Source organism: Hyaena hyaena, unplaced genomic scaffold (assembly GCF_003009895.1).
Source record: "Hyaena hyaena isolate Hyena2069 unplaced genomic scaffold, ASM300989v1 scaffold_215, whole genome shotgun sequence".
NCBI classification, from domain to species: domain Eukaryota; kingdom Metazoa; phylum Chordata; class Mammalia; order Carnivora; family Hyaenidae; genus Hyaena; species Hyaena hyaena.
This window is the reverse complement of record NW_024080846.1, coordinates 499,931-518,043: the sequence shown is the minus strand read 5'-3', so window position 1 is coordinate 518,043 and position 18,113 is coordinate 499,931. Positions and strand designations below refer to the sequence as shown.

The 18,113-nt window shown below is 36.9% G+C and overlaps 1 protein-coding gene across 1 annotated transcript in view; it reads left to right on the top strand.

The window, feature by feature from the left end:
* ADAM9 (ADAM metallopeptidase domain 9) overlaps positions 1-18,113 on the top strand; it is a 141,470-nt gene that overhangs the window by 28,477 nt on the left and 94,880 nt on the right. The window contains 7 exon segments of the mRNA XM_039242586.1: positions 4,072-4,148; positions 5,529-5,724; positions 6,783-6,848; positions 9,342-9,413; positions 10,871-11,040; positions 16,177-16,258; positions 16,735-16,868. Coding sequence (XP_039098517.1) covers positions 4,072-4,148; positions 5,529-5,724; positions 6,783-6,848; positions 9,342-9,413; positions 10,871-11,040; positions 16,177-16,258; positions 16,735-16,868 — 797 coding nt within the window.

Here is an 18,113-nt window from a genome sequence, read left to right as displayed (position 1 = left end):
TCATTTATTTGCTGGTCATATTATCTTGACTTGTTTGTACCTTATTATCTTCACCTTAAAATGGGAATGGTAATTACAAGTTCATGGAGTTACTTGGAAGGCTTAAATGAGTTAATACTTTTCAAAAAATTGAAGTATAGTTGACATACAACATTATATTTGTATCACTACATAACATAGTGATTCAAAGTTTATATATGTTATGACATGATTACCATGACAAACCTAGCTCCCATTTGTCACTATGCAAAGTTGTTACACATTATTAATTATATTCCTTATGCTGTACATTGTGTCCCCATAAAATGAGTTAATACCTGCAAGATATTCAGAACAGATAGTCTGGCCATTTTTAACTCAGTAAATATTATTTATTATTACTGAAAATATAAATGCTTAAAACTGCCAAAAACAGATTTCAGTCAAATAGAAATTTATGCAACTGTTATCTGAAAGTATTACTATGGAGTTGTGCTTTCTTGGATGATTGAAAAATACAGATTAAGACAGATGAAATCGTTTTCTTATTTCTTGGTTTTGAATATTGTTCAGATAGATGAAAGTATATCTGTAGATTTGAGATACCAATTAAAACCTTGTTACCGGGAATTTTTGGCATGCCGCTAGGTTGTCAGGTATCATAATGACATTACTTTTGTTTATAAAATTCAATGAAATTACACTGAGAAAAGGTAAATGCTTTTCCTTATGATCCATTATTTAAGTTTAAAGTAATTTGTGAAGCTATTACCTGGTTTTTATCATCGGCATATTTCACAAAGGCCTTTTTTCACAAAGAAACTACATTTTAATAACCATTTTATTCAAGTTACTGTGTGAAATCAAACTTCAGATTACTGTGTGTTAGAACTTTGGGGTTGCAAGTGTCTTAACGAACTTCTCCAATTAATTAATACTCTTTGTTCTGTCTGAAAACTATATTGACTGCCCAAGGCATATGGGCTGTGGCTAGGGGGTTTTTTTGTTTGTTTTTTAATTTTTGGTTTTTGTTTTTTTAGGTGGCTCTTTAATAGTTCTGTGTACTTCTTCTCGCCCTAGTTGAGTTTTTTGCTTATAGTTTGTGTATTTCCAAAACTGTTTGTGACTTTTGTACCTTTACTATAATCATGGAGTTGAATTAGATCTTTTGTAGACTTATGAAATATAATTAAAAGCTTTTTTTAATGTTTATTTTATTTTTGAGAAAAAGAGAGAGACAGACAAAGTGTGAGCAGGGGAGGGCAGAGAGAGAGGGAGACACAGAATCCTAAGCAGGCTCCAAGCTCTGAGATGTCAGCACAGAGCCTGAAGTGCGGCTTGAACCCACAAAATGGGAGATCATGACCTGAGGTGAAGTTGGATGCTTAACCGACTGAGCTACCCAGCACCCCTGAAATATGAATTTTTAAAGTACATTGAAGGCTTTGGAAAGATTTAATAATAAAACCCAGTTATTTAAAAAATACTGTCCAGTTGGTAGATTAAGTGACCAGTTGATGGGTTTTAGTCACGTCAAATTAAAGAGCTTCTATGAAACATTTAATTAAAAATTTTTTCTTTTTAACGTTTACTTATTTTCGAGAGACAGAAAGAGAGACAGAGCATGAGTGGCAGAGAAGCAGAGAGAGAGGGAGATACAGAATCTGAAGCAAACTCGAGGCTCTGAGCTGTCAGCACAGAGCCCTATGTGGGGCTCGAACTCAAGAACCTTAAGATTATGACCTGAGCTGAAGGAGGATGCTTAACTGACTGAGCCACCCAGGCACCCCTAGAAATATTTAATTTTAGAGTGCCATGAGTTACAAGTATTATTATCTCATAGATGCTACCTCTTTAGTAATAGTAGAAGGTATTTATTTTTCTCTGCTGAGAAGAAAGCAATACCAAAGCTAGACTTTAATACAAAGCACTAGAGAGAAAAACATTAGTGGTTGTGAATTGCCTGCCCCACAATAGAAAAAGTTGTAAAATGTTGAAATTTAGCCTATATTTTTAGTGTAAAATTGTTTAACTTTTTTTTATTAAGACTTATAGGAAAAGTTGCACGAATAATCTAAAACATTTGTGTATTTCCTTTACCTAGATTCCCCAGATGTTAACATTTTACTGTATTTGCTTTATCCTTTCTTTCGTGTCTTTTTTTCTCAAAGTTATAAAGAGTATATTGCAAACATGGTATCACTTTATCCTTTAAATACTTCATTGTAAATTTCCTAAAAACAGGAATTCTTTTAATTAATCAAGTACAGTTATCAAAATTAGAAAGTTAACAATGAAGCGATGCTATGATCTAATATACAGACCTTATTGATTTTTTTTTTTTGGACCATTATCCCAATAATATAGTTCATAGCAAAAGAAGATCCAAGTTCATTTGCTGCATTCAGCTGTCATGTCTCTGCAGCGTCCTTTAATCTGGAAATCCTTTGTCTTCCCTTGTATTTCATGACACCGGCATTTTTGAGAAGTGTAGACCAAGTTTTGTAGAATATCCTGACATTGGAGATTGACGTTTGCTCATGATCCAAGTCAGGTTATGTACTTTTGGCAGTAGTACCAACAAAGTAATACCGAGAGATCCTCCGTGTATCTTATCAGGAACCAAGTGCTGCAATTAGTGCTGTTCCTGATGGCATTAACAGTGATCATTTAGTTAAGGAATTGCCTGTTAGGTTTCTCCTCTATAAAGTTACTGTTTTTGACTTTTTAATTAATGATATGGTTAGACATCTTGAGACTAATGTAAATATCCTGTTAACTTCTCATATTTTTACTCATTAGTGTTAGTAGTTAGTATTTGTCTGAATTAATGGTTATGATGGTTGTTAAAGTGGTGATTTCTTAATTTCATCAGTGCTTCTATATGCATTAGAGCTTTCTGTAAGGAAAAGGTGTCCCTTCTCATTCATTTGTATCAGTGCAGACTCATGGATTTTTACTTCCTCATGAGTGAGATTGAAAATCTGCATGTGGGGGCGCCTGGGTGGCTTAGTCGGTTAAGCGTCCGACTTTCGCTTAGGTCATGATCTCGCGGTTCGTGGGTTCGAGCCCCGCGTCGGGCTCTGTGCTGACTGCCAGCTCAGAGCCTGGAGCCTGTTTCAGTCTGTGACTCCCTCTCTCTCTGACCCTCCCCTGCTCATGCTGTCTCTCTCTCTCTCTCCTAGAAATAAATAAAACATAAAAAAAAAAAAAAAAAAAGAAAATCTGCATGTGAAGGCATTTTTAAATTCTTTTGTGAATTGGCTGTTCATGACTTTTGCCCAGTTTTCCACTGGGTTTTCTTTTGTTGTTGTCCTTCTAAGAATTTTTTAAAATTGAAGTACAATTAACACACATTATACTCCATTAGTTTCAGGTGTACAACATAAGGATTTGACATTTGTATATATTGTGAAATGATCACCACAGTAAGTCTTGTTAATATCTGTTGCCATACATAGTTAAACTTTTTTTGTTTGTTTGTTTTGTTTTATTTATTTCTGAGAGAGAGAGACACACAGCGTGAGCAGGGGAGGGTCAGAGAGAGAGGGAGATACAGAATCTGAAACAGGCTCCATGCTCTGAACTGGCAGTCAGCACAGAGCCTGATGCGGGGCTTGAACCCACGAACCGTGAGATCATGACCTCTGCCAAAGTCGAATGCCGAACCTACTGGCATCAGGTTCTATGCTGAGAGCTGAGAGCCTGGAGCCTGCTTTGGATTCTGTGTGTCTCTCTCTCTGTCCCTCCCCAACTTGTGTGCGCTCTTTCTCTCTCTCTCAAAAATAAACATTAAAAAAATGTTAAACATGATATAATGCTGTCTTGTTCTGCTTCTAGGCTTAAAGGTTATTGGGATAGAGCTCTTTGTACTTAGTATCCTCTGGAAATATGCCTAAACATTTGTATCCTTGTATAGGAGGGCAAAAGATAATCTAAAGATAATCCAAAGAATGCCATGTGATAAGTTTCCAGTGATATGAACAAAATTGATAGTTTACTAACCTGAAATAATTTTATTAGCTCTATAACTTCTATGATGATTTTAGCAATGTAACAGTATTTGATGATAATATAATTTTTATCATTTAGAATCATTGTCATTATCGGGGCTATGTGGAGGGAGTTTATAATTCATCCATTGCTCTGAGCGACTGTTTTGGACTCAGGTAAGGAATTTTCTGTATCATTTTTTTTAATTTCTTCTATTTCTTACCCCTTTCCCTATCTCTGTTTCCAAATCAAGTCATTGGGGGAATTAACAAAATTAGATTTTACTTTGGTATTGCTGAAGGTCGTTAGAGTTATGTATCAGATATCATTCTTGGCATGCTTATTTAAGAAAATATTACAGTGGTGAGTTTCAATATCTAAAGAGAAAACTCCATTGTTTTGAGACTGCTAAGTAATTTTTGCTATTTTATAAAACATATTTTAAGTCTCTGTAGTACTTTATACAATTTTTCTTTTATTTAAGTTTATATTCTTATATTCTTTTATTTAAGTTTCATAGTGCCTGTGAAAGGAGGCTCATTATCTCTATATTTAGGTGATGAGCAAACAGGTTCAGAGAAATTGTAACACACATCAAGTAAAGTGATAATAATATTAAAATTACATTTGTTGAGGGCCTGGCCATATGATGCTGTGCTGTTTGGTTGGTTACATGATTGATTGAACTGATAAATATCCCAAACCAGCTGTATAAGATGGTTATAATTAATTTAAATGATTATAAATTATAAATTATAAGTAAATAATAACATGTACAGAGCAGTTACTGTGTGCTGGGCAATGGACTAAGTATTTCACACTTATTAAATAATTTAGTTTCCAGAACAGCCCCATGTGGAATGTAAAGTAAAGACAAAGTGTTAAGTCATTGCTGAGAGTCCCGCGGCTAGTGGGAAACTTTTGGGATTCAAAATCTGGTTCTCTGGCTCCAGACTCCATGCTTCTAGCCCCTCTTCTGTATTGCCTTCTGTTATACAGATGTCACTCAGATAGGTTAACGGATTTCCAGGGAGTGACGTTAGTAAGTAGTAGTCTTAAGCTTTACGTTTAGGTCTGCGTGATGCTAAAACCCAGTGTTTTTCTCTAGGTAGCATGGTATACAGAAGCAGTCCAACAGTCTCAGATTGGAAAAACGGAGAGATTGAGCATGAGGACTTTGTTTCAGATGTTCTTCCGACTCCCTGTTTTGAGTCTGCACTAAAATTCCCTGCTTACTCTTGACAGGGATCCCTTTGACCGAAATGTTTCTAGGAATAGGTCAATTACAGTTGTGGGTGCTGTGCCTTTCTACATGGGTCATGGTGCTGCTGGGTTGGGACAGGCATGTGCCTCTTCCAGTGTATTTTTGTTAACTCATGCTATGAGTTTATGGCATTATTTTCATTGCCTCTCCTGTCATCCAATCTTTAGACTATGGGACTGTTCTTTTCTTATACGTGTTAAGCACTGGGACTTAAATTCGGTTTTCTGATTTCTTTTCCTGTTTATTATTTTCTTCATTCTTAAAAATTGTGTACACGTAATATGACCCTTAGAGGAATGCTGCATATAGAGAATGTGAGTTACGGGATCGAACCCCTACAAAACAGTTCTCGCTTTGAGCACATCTTGTATCTAATGGATGATGTCCACAAAGAGCCTCTGAAATGTGGGGTTTCCAACAAGGATATAGAGAAAGAAACCACAGACTATGAAGAAGAAGAGCCTCCTAGGATTCCTCAGCTACTTCGAGTAAGGAAATATGTTTTCTCATCACTCAGACTAAGTGTTAAAAAATCATGTATTTATGCATCGCACCAATACTTATTATTGTTATGTTTTTGCCAGCTATGTGCCAGATGTTGTGATAGGTACTGGGGGGATAAAAAGATGCAGTTCTTTCCATCAAGTCAAACACAGTCAAGCTTCTATGTGTTTTAGAAACCAAGGCTTAGATCTTAAATGATACTTGTATATATTTTCTATCACTGCTGCATTATAGCCCATTACGCTGTCTTTCACAGAATAGTTTATTTAGATACCCTTTACCCAAACAGGAATGGTGATTCTTTGAGTGCTAGATTGAAGAAACAGAGAGAAATTGGGCATTAGGACTTTATTTCAGATGTCTTGCAGGGACGCTTGTATTCCTGTTTTGAGTCTTGGCTAGAATTCCCTGCTTACTCTTGACAGGGGTCTCTTTGACCGAAATGTTTCTAAGAATAGGTCAACTACAGTTGTGGGCGCTGTGCCTTTCTACATGCGTCATGGTGCTGCTGGGTTGGGACAGGCATTATTTTTATTGCCTCTCTTGACATCCATTCTTTTTAGCTTTAATCATTGGAAACATTAAAATTTTTGCCCATATTGCCTATATATGAATTTCTAAAAATCACAAAAGTAGTCATTTTTTTAAGTGGCAACCTTGTCCTTACTTCTACTCTGGGTTATTATATTCTTAAAATATTATAATTATTATATTCTTCTTTCCACTTTTAACATAGTAATGGGGTTTCCTGTTAAAGTGTGTGTGAGTGTGTATAATTTTGATGTTAGAAAATCAGTAATTCTCCTTTGAAACTCAAATACCTCATATTATCTTTAACTAGGATTTTTCTCTGTACAGAGGGGCAGTTACCACTTAAAAACAACAACACGTTTTTGGCATGATTGATCTGTGGGAAGTAAACTAATCGTATGATGTTTTAAGAGACTAGAGATTAGGGTAAGATCATTATAGATAAAAATCATGTAGTGTTAAAAGTTTTTTGTTTTGTTTTTTGCCTTCATGATGTTTGTGTTTTTGACAGAGAAGAAGAGCTATCCTGCCACAGACCCGATATGTGGAGCTGTTCATTGTCGTAGACAAGGAAAGGGTAGGATTGGTGACAGTTTTTCTTCTTTTTCATGAAAAGCAGATGAGAAGTGAGCATCCCATGAAGGAAACATAAAATTTAATATATTTGTATTGATTTTTCTTAACTGCAATTTTAAAACTAGAATGGCTTTTGTCCTTTAAACATGCTTGATATTCATAATCCCACCAGAAGTCAAATGTAGTAATTTGAGAGTACATCTTATTGTTTTTTACTGGTGATTTCCCCCTTTTGTTCTTTTAGTTGATTTGCTTAATTTCTTATGTGAAACTGTACTGCCTTTCCATTAGTGTCACCTTTTCAGATGGTTTTAAAGGATTGTTAATCAGATACCACTTTGTTGCCTAATAAAATTGCTTTGCTTTTTAGAATTTTAGCTAACCTATCCTTCACTTTAAGAGACAGAAAACTTCCAAGTCCTGGCATGCTTTACAAGGGAATAGAGGAGAGTAGTTGATCTTAGAATTTACTGTTAATTTCCGTGTCCAGGATAACATCAGGGATTTTCCTTATTCATAGTTATGAATTGTGCTTACTTTAACTAAGTGATAGGTGCACTTCTGCATTTACAGGATTATCAGTTTTAGATATAGCTGCTATTTAATTTAACATATAGATTATTTTAAATGTTTAACTTTTTTTTGCTGCCAGCTTTGTGTGAAAAAGTTGTTTGTAGAAACTTAGCAATGTTAACAGTTTCCTTCCTATAAGCTGCAGAGACAGAGGATTTTTATGGTTTAAGAAAAATCTCTTACTGTGTGTAGTGTGGAAATAAACAAGCTGCATTTATTAATAGATAGAAATGTATTCAGATTTGTTCATTATAAGTTCCTTACCCTCAAATGGTGGAAGGAAAAAACACAGGGAGTATGAACTTTGCACCAGATAATGGATAAAAAGTTTCTGGAGAATGTTTGGACAAGTTACAAAAATAGAGATTTGAAATGCTTTTATTTATTACTCGCTCCAGATAGATTTGTTATGTACTGTTGGAAAATAGTTCAAAGTAAGAATGGTTCCATTTCAGTCAAACCTTGTCAGATATATTAGATTCTTTGTTCGTTTAGGAGAATCATGATAAAACGCCTGACTGGTAAGATCTGATATATTCTGATATTAATGTACTTATCTTAGAGCAAAACCGTACATTCTTTTAAAAATTTTCTTTTTGTTAGATATTTAGTTGGTTGTATTAAAATAATGTTAGAATAGACATTTAGTTTGGGGCACCTGAGTGGCTCAGTTGGGTAAGCATCTGACTTGGTTTCAGCTCAAGTCATGATCTTACAGTTTGTGGGTTCGAGCCCCGTGTTGGGCTCTGCACTGACAGTGTGGAGCCTGCTTGGAAATCTCACTCCCTCTCTCTCTGCCCCTTCCCACTCAAGCTGTCTCTTTCTCTCCCAAAATAAATAAATGAAACTTAAAAAAGAAAAGACATTTAGGGGCGCCTGGGTGGCTCAGTCAGTTAAGCGTCCGACTTCGGCTCAGGTCATGATCTCATGGCTCGTGGTTTTGAGCCCCTCGTCGGGCTCTGTGCTGATAGCTAGCTCAGAGCCTGGAGCCTATTTTAGATTCTGTGTTTCCTTCTCTCTCTCTGACCCTCCCCTGCTCACGCTGTCTCTATCTCTCTCAAAAATAAATAAAACATTAAAAAAAAAAACAGGTTTTAAAAACAAAAAGACATTTAGATTTAGCCAGGTCTTGAAGACAAGATTTATCAGTCATATCAACTGTTTTAATATGGTTAAATTTTTAAATATCTTTTTTGTCTACATATAATATCTCTGTTGGTGAACATTGATTAATCTCTCATTATTAATTTAGCCCAGAATTTAGAAATTGTTTATTGGTAGTGTCTTTAGCTTAAGGGATAAAAGGGTCAGGAAATCTGTTACATTAGTTTTTGATTGTTTTATTTTTTATTTTATTTTATTTTACTTTATTTTAAAGAGAGAGAGAGTGTGCATATGAGTGGGGGAGAGGGGCAGAGGGGGAGATAGAGAATCTCAAGCAGGTTCTGTAGTCAACGTGGAACCTGATGTGGGTCTTGATCCTATGACTTGTGATCATGACCTGAGCCAGAATCAAGAGTTGGACACTAAACCAACTGAGCCACCCAGGCATCCTGCATTTTGATAGTTTTAAACACTACCTTTATAAAGTTTAGTTTGAAAACATTTTTGCGTTAAAATTTGCAAAAAAGACCATTAAAGAGAAAAATCATTTAAAAATTATACTAATTTGGAGCAAATAAAGACTCCAGTGCTTTTTCATTATTACTTATTTCGCACTTGAACCTGTTTTTCATTTATTTGCATTTAACACTAAAATGTATCCCTAAAATTTACTAATTTAAACTGCAGACGAACGTCTAAATGCCTCCATTTTTAGTTCAGAGGAAATACTTGGGATTCTTACCTTCACTGTAACAGATTATAGAATTTTTTTCATAACTTACTGTGGTGAAAATGATTCTCCTTTCTTGCTTTTCAGTATGACATGATGGGAAGAAATCAGACAGCGGTGAGAGAAGAGATGATCCGTTTAGCAAACTACTTGGATAGTGTAAGCTGTGTTTTCTGTTCTCTGGGGTTATTCTAGCCTGTCTTTTCACAGTTTCAGAGCAGAACTAAAACATTGTTTCATTGTGATTATCCTAGTGACTCAGTTCTTCAGGGGTCTGCTTACTAGATTGTTCTGTAACATTTTTTATGTTTGAAAGGAATATATAATTGTAGCAAGACTTGGAGACAAGCAAGAGATTTCATATTAGGATCTATTTTATCTTCAGGGTAGGTAGGCTAAGGTACTTTGGCATTTATGAAAAGGTCTTTGAATTTGTCCTCAACCTTATTTTGATTAAAGGTGCCCCCTCCTCTGAAATCATGATATGACAGTGTGTGTGTGTGTGTGTGTGTGTGTGTGTGTGTGTGAGAGAGAGAGAGAGAGAGAGAGAGAGAGAGAGAGAGTGAGAGTGCGAGAGAGAGAGAGAGAGAGAGAGAGAGAGAGAGAGAGAGATCGAGAATGCAATAGGGACAGCAAGAGGGTGGAGGGAGGGAGAGAAATTTGGTTTGAGACTTTGGAGTACATTCACCCATTGGGAGATACTGAAGAATTAGATACAGATACATGTTCTTACAAGGTAATTTCATCTATAAAGTTTTTTCCCTGATGTGAATACCAAGCATACTAATAATGACGAAGACAATAATGTTCTATTGAGTATTTATAATATGAGCCAAGTGCTTTATATTTATTGTCCTTTATTCCTCATAGTATCTCTATAAAATAAAAATGAGTTTCATAGTGCATTGTCTGAAATCCTTGGGGTGTGTGTAATTAGAATTTTAGATAAAAATTTAGAAAGGTAATATGGTTCACCGTGTATTGCATAACATCTCTAACAGGATCTTGTGGTAGCACTTTGTAATCAAACTCATTGATATTCCTGTAGTGAAATGTATGAATATTTACATTAAGTGAGATAACATACAGACTATAAATAGACTTGCATTAGTTGAGGGCAATTTGGAAGCCAAATTTACCAAAAACTTAAACTTTTCCGTTTGTCAGATTTTGGAATGGAAGATAAAAAGCATTTTGAACTCCTATTACTTTTATTTTATGGATGAGGAAACTGAGACCCTTGAGAGATGAGAATCTCTTTGTATTGAAGGAAATGTATTTTTTGTTTTTATTTTAAGTTATTGTGTTACTTCATAATAAGTTAAAAGATATTCTTATATTCTTTAATATATTTTACATACGTTCTTTTTTTGCTTTATTTTTTAATTTTTAATTTTTTTAATGTTTATTTCTTTTTGAGAGAGAGGAAGAGGCTGGAGGAGGAGTAGAGTTAGGGAGACACAGGATCTGAAGCAGGCTCTGCATTGACAGCAGAGAGCCTGACACAGGGCTCGAACTCATGAACTGTGAGTTCATGACCTGAGCCAAAGTCTGACACTTAACCGACTGACCCACCCAGGTGCCCCTATACACTTGTATTTCTGTTTTCTTCCTAGATGTATATTATGTTGAATATTCGTATTGTGCTAGTTGGGCTGGAGATTTGGACAAATGGTAACCAGATCAACATAGTCGGGGGTGCCGGTGATGTGCTGGGGAACTTTGTCCAGTGGCGGGAAAAGTTTCTCATAACACGTCGGAGACACGACAGTGCACAGCTCGTTCTGTAAGTGATTTTTTAAAAAGTACTATGAATGAAATGGTGAGAATAATAACTTTTGCTTATTTTCTTCTTTTAGAATCATGTTTTCTTAAGGTTTTTGAGCATTCATGTGCATAAGGAGAACTTTGTATGACCCCTCATGACAAGTGACAGTAAGACCATGAGATTTCTCTTCTATGTCGGATTCCCTGTCGCCTTTATCCCGCGTCCTTCCTCTTTCTTGTGTTTACTCCTTTACTTTGGTATGGTGCGTTCTCTAGTTTCTTCTGAAAGGATATATGGAAAGAAAAAGTTTTGGCTTCTTTCGTGTCAGAAAATGTGTTTCATCATGTCAGAACAGAATTTAAGAATTACATCAATATAACCTCTTCTCATCCTGGGACCTAAGTAACTTAGTCTTTCTGAGGTTTGCTTTCCAGTTTGTTTTGTAGCTTTCTGACTATTTCGCTGTGTGTAAAATGCTAGGCATGAAATCTTTTTCCTTGAGAATTTTGAAGGCATGGCTATTGTCTTTTGACTTCCAGTGTCACTGTTAAGAAGCCTTAACCCATTCCAGTAACTGATCCTTTATTTATAGGTTTCTTTGTTTGTTTTCCTCCTTCTCTGGAAACTTGTAGCATCTTCTCTTGGTTCCCAGGCTTCTGAATTTTACTGATGATATGCTTTGGTGTAGGTGTTTTATAATACATCTCTGAGTGTTTTTAATTTCTTCTATCTTATTTTTAATGTTCAGTAGATCTTTTTGTTCCTTTTAATTTTTTTAATATAATCAAGTGCTGATTTCATCAATATAATAATTTTTTGCTCTCTTTGAGATATTACTGATACATGCTTTTAAAATTTTCTTCTTTTACGAAGCATCTTCACGGGACCATAATAAAACTTAAACTTCTATAAATCACTTAATACAAACACATTCCAAAACTTACAGCAAAAACCCTCATTTAAAACTATTTAAAACGTTTCGTCCTTCTTAAAAGTTTTCTGGCTTGAGGGGTGCCTGAGTGGCTCAGTTCGTTAAGCATTCAACTTCAGCTCAGGTCATGATCTCGTGGTTCATGGGTTCGAGCCCTGCGTTGGGCTCTGTGGTGACAGCTCAGAGCCTGGAGCCTGCTTTGGTTTCTGTGTCTTCCTCTCTCTCTCCCCCTCCCCTGCTTGCTCATGTGCTCTCTCTCTTTCAAAAAAAAAAAAAAAAAAAAAGAATAAACATTAAAAAAATTAAAAAAAAGTTTTCTGGCTTGAGGGCTTGCAGTTTTGAAGGCCTTAGCCTGCTGCAGCACCCTTTGCCTGACAAAGCAATAAAGCTATAAAGCTATTTATTCCTCTTTATCCCCCACAACCTCCTAAAAAATACTTTCTAACTTGATAGGTTGGCTTCTTGCAGAAAAATGTTCTAATTTAGTGGGTTTTTTTTTTTTTTGCCTCTTTCAGTGTTGAGGATACCTAAAACTCATAATTTTTTTCCAAAGAGAAATTTCCCTTAATTTTATTTTGTTTTCTTTGTGATGTGAGTATTTAAAGCAAGGCACTGAAAATGCCAAAGTGATTTTTTTTATCGCCCTGTAATCACAAAGACTTGGGCGTGACCTTTTTATTAAGTTTTAGTAATGGCACCTGCAAGCATCCTCCTGGTAGTGAGCATGCCTTCTAGTTCACAGAGGGCCAGAAGGAACAGACCTTCAGTGCATTCTCTATACCTTGCCCGGACAAACCTTTCAGGCTGTCTTTTCTTCTCTCTCTGGTATCCATACCTCTGTCATGCTAGAGGCATTTCCCAAATGTCTGATGATTTCTGGTCATGCTTTTGGTTATGAATGGGCACTAAGCCTTTTGGAAGCACTGAGTGCATGAATGGGGCTTGGACACTATGGCATTAAGTAGAGGTGATCTGGCTAGTGTTTCCTTGGCCATATATATTTTTTTTAATTTTTAAAAAATGTTTTAGTGAGTTTTTTGAGAGAAGGAGACAGACAGCATGAGCAGGGGAGGGTCAGAGAGAGAGGGAGACACAGAATCTGAAGCAGGCTCCAGGCTCTGGGCTGGCAGTCAGCACAGAGCCCGACGCGGGGCTCGAACCCACAAACCACGAGATCACGACCTAAGCGAAAGTCGGATGCTTAACCGACTAAGCCACCCAGGCGAGCTGTCAGCACAGAACCTGATGCGGGGCTCGAACCCACAAACCGTGAGATCATGACCTGAGCTGAAGTCAGATGCTTAACTGACTGAGCCACCCAGGCGCCACTCCTTGGCCATCTTTTTATGTTAGTATCTCTGGTCCCCTTCTCCTTGCTGGTCAGATGCCCCAGAGAAAGATTTATTCATTCATTTATAATTATTTATAAGTATATACTCTAGGCACTAGAGATAGCAATGAATAAAGCAGGCAAAAATTCTCCATTTTTAAGATGTTAAAAAATTTTTTTTAATTTTAAATTTATTTTGAGAGGTAGGGAGCAAGCAGAGGAGAGGCAGAGAGAGAAGGAGAGAAAATCCCAAGCAAGCTCTGTGCTGTTAGCACGGAGCCCAATGTGGGGCTCAAACTCACAAACTGTGAGATCATACCTGAGGTGAAATCAAGAGTTGGACACTTAACTGACTAAGCCACCCAGGAGCCCCAAAATGTTTTAAATTTTTAAGCAGTTTTATTGAAGTATAACTGACGAAGATTAAACTGTACATATTTAAAGTGTCCATTTTGGTGTATTTTGACATATGTGTATAACCACAAAACTGTCACCATGATCAAGATAATAAACATCCAGTCCCTCTAAAAGTTTCCTTGGCCCCTTTATAATCCAGTCTCCTCTCCCCTACAAAAATGTTCCCCCCACAAGCAGCCGCTCATCTTTTTTCTGTTAATGTGGGTTAATTTACATTTTCTAGACTTTTCTGTAAGGAAAATAATACAGTTGTACTGTTTTTGTCCAGACAAAAATTCTTGTTTTCATGGAGTCCATATTTTGGTGGAGGAGATTAACCATAAATGAGATAAATGAGTGTGTATTATATATTAAATACTAATAACTGGTAAGGAGGAAAAATAAAGCAGGGAGGGTAGAAGTAGAAGTATTGGAAGAGTGTAACTATACTTACGGTGGTGAGCATTTCATAATGTTTATAATTATTCAGTCACTGTGCTGTAGCCCTGAAACTAATATTTTTTTTTAGGTTGCTTTTTTTTTTTTTTTTTAATGTTTTATTTATTGCTAGGAGAGAGAGAGAGAGAGAGAGAGACAGCGTGAGCAGGGGAGGGTCAGAGAGAGAGGGAGACACAGACTCTGAAGCAGGCTCCAGGCTCTGGGCTGGCAGTCAGCACAGAGCCCGACGCGGGGCTCGAACCCACAAACCACGAGATCACGACCTAAGCGAAAGTCGGATGCTTAACCGACTAAGCCACCCAGGCGCCCCCTGAAACTAATATATTAATGATAGTTCAAGTAAAAAAAAGTGGCAAAATGAAGTATTGGTCTGCAATGACCTGGAAATTAAAGAAAAAATTATTGATCTTTTCCCCTAGATAGTTTGAGTACCACCGCCTGAGATGATGTATGAGGCTGAATTCTCCATCTCCAGTTGCCTTTGTTTTAGCCACGGAAGGCCAAGGTGCTGGCATCTGCCTTTATCACCTGAAAGAGTTGTCTACTTTGACTTATTAATGAAGACTGGTACAGAAAGAACTGTTGTGAACTTGGGCATGTCAAGTGGCCTCTGTCATGTGTAAATTTGTGATGATAGAACCAGATATATAACACAGTGTCTTGGGTTCTGATTTTCTATCATCCCGTGAAGGAAAAAGTTCCTCATTTTCCTGTAGGTGCGTGCCTCCTAGGAAGGTTAAGGTTACAACCACTGAGCTCCTATTTTGACTTACAGTGCAGGACATGTTTGAAGAAACTTAGTAGCCACAAGTTTTGTTGCACTGTAGGCTCAGGTTGTGGTTACATGAAGATAACATTTCTTTTCTTGTGTTTCTCCCTAATTAAGAGCTTGCTTACCTGGCTACAGGGAAGAAAGGGCCAGGATGGTATAGTTATGGAAGGCCGTAAATGTGGACTCAGATAGCATTATGTTAAACCCCAGCTTAGTGACCTAACAGTCTTTACTGTTACAACTTCCAACTTCCCTGAGCCTCAGTGTCTAAATCTGTTCAGTGGGCACAATGATTTTTACGTAGTAGGGTTTTAGGGTCGAATGATATTTTTGTAAGGCACTTGTGAAGGCTGGTAGAACAGTTTAAACATATTGTATTATTATCATGTTTTTTTAAAATTCAATTAATAGTTGAGCACCTGTCTCTCTCCCCCGCCCCCTGCCCAAATGTATTGGAAGAGTCAGGTTGGAGTGGTGAGGGAAGGCCTCAATGGGAAGACTTGTGTATAAAGACCTGAAGAGGTGAGGGAATGAGTTAGGGATATTTACTGGGCAAAAGAGTTCCAGGTGGAGAAAACAGGTCCTGAGATACAAGTGTGTCTGGGATGGTGGGGAAACCATACAGAGGCTACTGTCGTTCTTTTGTTCCGTGTGCTTCCTTCCCTGAAGTCTCTTGTGTACATATGCTCAATGAGTGTGTTACCTGTCTCTCCTCATTAGAATTTTTTGATAAATAAATGTAATGCGTTCTCGGAAGATTTTTCACCTAGAGGGAAAAAAAAACTCGGTTTGATATCTAAAACATATCTTCATTTGTTTGAAAAAATGAACTGTGATATTAATCTTGTTTTCTGATAATAAAAATGAAGTAAGACTTAATTGTATTCTGATTTAAAAAAGCTTTTTTAAAACATTTATTCACCTTTGAGAGAGAGAGAGAGAGAGACAGTGTGAGCAGGGGAGGGTCAGAGAGAGAGGGAGACACAGAATCCGAAGCAGGCTCCAGGCTCTGAGCTGTCAGCACAGAGCCTGACACAGGCCTCGAACTCATGAACTGTGAGATCATGACCTGAGCCGCAGTCGGACACTTAACCGAGTGAGCTACCCAGGCGCTCCAGTTGTATTCGATTTTAAAATGTCAGTTATCTTTGCCATTTTTCTCCCAGTTTTTCAATCCAGTTTAAACTTACCCAAAGAAATAAGAGCGTTGTGTTCCTTTCTCCCCCCAAGTACATGTTGTAACTTTTACCTTTTATTTTCATTTAGGAAGAAAGGTTTTGGTGGGACTGCAGGAATGGCATTTGTGGGAACAGTGTGTTCAAGGAGCCATGCAGGTGGAATTAACGTGGTATGTTTTTGTTCTTGATATTTAACTCTGGACACCCACATTAGGACAGTGGCAAGCATTTCTTTGCATTACTTCCTACCCTAGTCCTTAAAACAATATTTTGGGTAGAAATGGTAGATGTGTTCTTTCCCTAGAGACTGGATTAAGTTTTCTAATATTATGTGTTTATTAGCTCCTCACTCTTTCAGGACAGGGATGTTGAGACTCCATTAAGAATCTGTCTTCCCATAAATCATTGCAGATAACCTATTAGTGCTAATTGGTCTGTTGCTTAAAGCATCTGTTTCCATAATCAGTGTGTTGAGTCACATCAGTTTCCTACAAATATATGAAGACTGATGTTGGATGCTTGATTTATCGTAAAAACTGTCACCATTGTAGTGATAAATTTCCTCTTGTGGAAAAAAATAATCTGAGAAACAAAACATATCCTTTTTGTTCAGAAACCTAAGTAATACCTTCCTGTGTTTGGACAGTTTGGGCAAATCACAGTGGAGACCTTTGCATCCATTGTTGCTCATGAGTTGGGTCATAACCTTGGAATGAATCATGATGATGGCAGAGATTGTTTTTGTGGAGCAAAGAGCTGCATCATGAATTCAGGAGCATCGTAAGTAACTGAATTCTCTCTTCTTTTAATGTGGTTTAATTGTTTCTTAAACTCTGTGATATACTCATGTCTGTGTTGAAAAAAATGTTCCTGGCTCCTCTGAAGTTAGTATGTGATATACCAATGAGAAGTCTTTTTTTTAATTAAATGGTTCCGGAGACCTTTAAGAAATAAACATTTATGAAGGCCACTCCTGTGTAAACCAGTTGACAGACCAAAAGAGTATAAGAATGTGGAAAAATTTACATCCGAATTAGGAGTTAGTAAAGGGCTTCTGTTAGATGCAGTGCAGGTTGGATTAGATCGAAAGCTACATGAAACATTTACTCATAAACCCCTTCTTGAGAAAGTGCTGCATTGTCAATGTAAGTAGAGGAAATCTTGACATAGTCCTGCTAACATTTTCAATTTTATAGATGAAGGTGGGAGGCAAGACAAAGAGCAGGAAAAAGAAGAGTTAACATTTATTGAATGTTACTTATGTATTAGGCACTGCTCTAAGCACTTAAAATGTATTACTCTTTAATGATCAGCAACCTAATGAGATGTGGGTATCTCTGTTTAAGGATGAAGAAACGTCACGTAAGACTTCTTCTTGAAGTCAAGAAGTCTAGGTCCAGAGCCTGTGATTTTAGAACCCTTTCCTTTGCAAGGGTTCAAAAGTAATTACAATAGAGAGTCTATGGGTTTTGATGCAGATTTGTTATAAGGGAACAAGGTTCCTTCCTAATTTAGTAGGTTGCAGTGCTAAACAGAGGCTTGGACATAGTCACAATGCATACATATGTAGAGTAGAAGCTGAACCAGAGAAAAAATTAGATGTGGAAGCTCTTCATCTTTTCCAAAGACAGATGAAGATTTCATATGGGGAATATCCACAGCCCCAAGTATTCATTTCCTTTCCTACCTCCCTCAAGTTCCTGGGGCACAGAAAGAATAATTAAAACCGCTTTTAGCCTGCTCTTTATCTTCAGATCTGAAGGTACAATTCTAATTAAATCCTGGTGGAAAGGGAAGCACTCGAGCAGAATTTACTGCAGAATTTATCTGTTTTTGAGGAAATAACTAGGCTGAAAAATAGATATGGGAGAATTAGAACAGTGCTTATGAAAAAAAACACCTATACTTAATAAAAAAGGTAATTATGTTCACAAGAAAAGATCTGTTTGTAAAAGATTCCTTGTAGGAGAGAGAAGTAAATTTAGCATTTGCTTTGGCTAGGAGTGGAGTTGAAGAAGACATGAA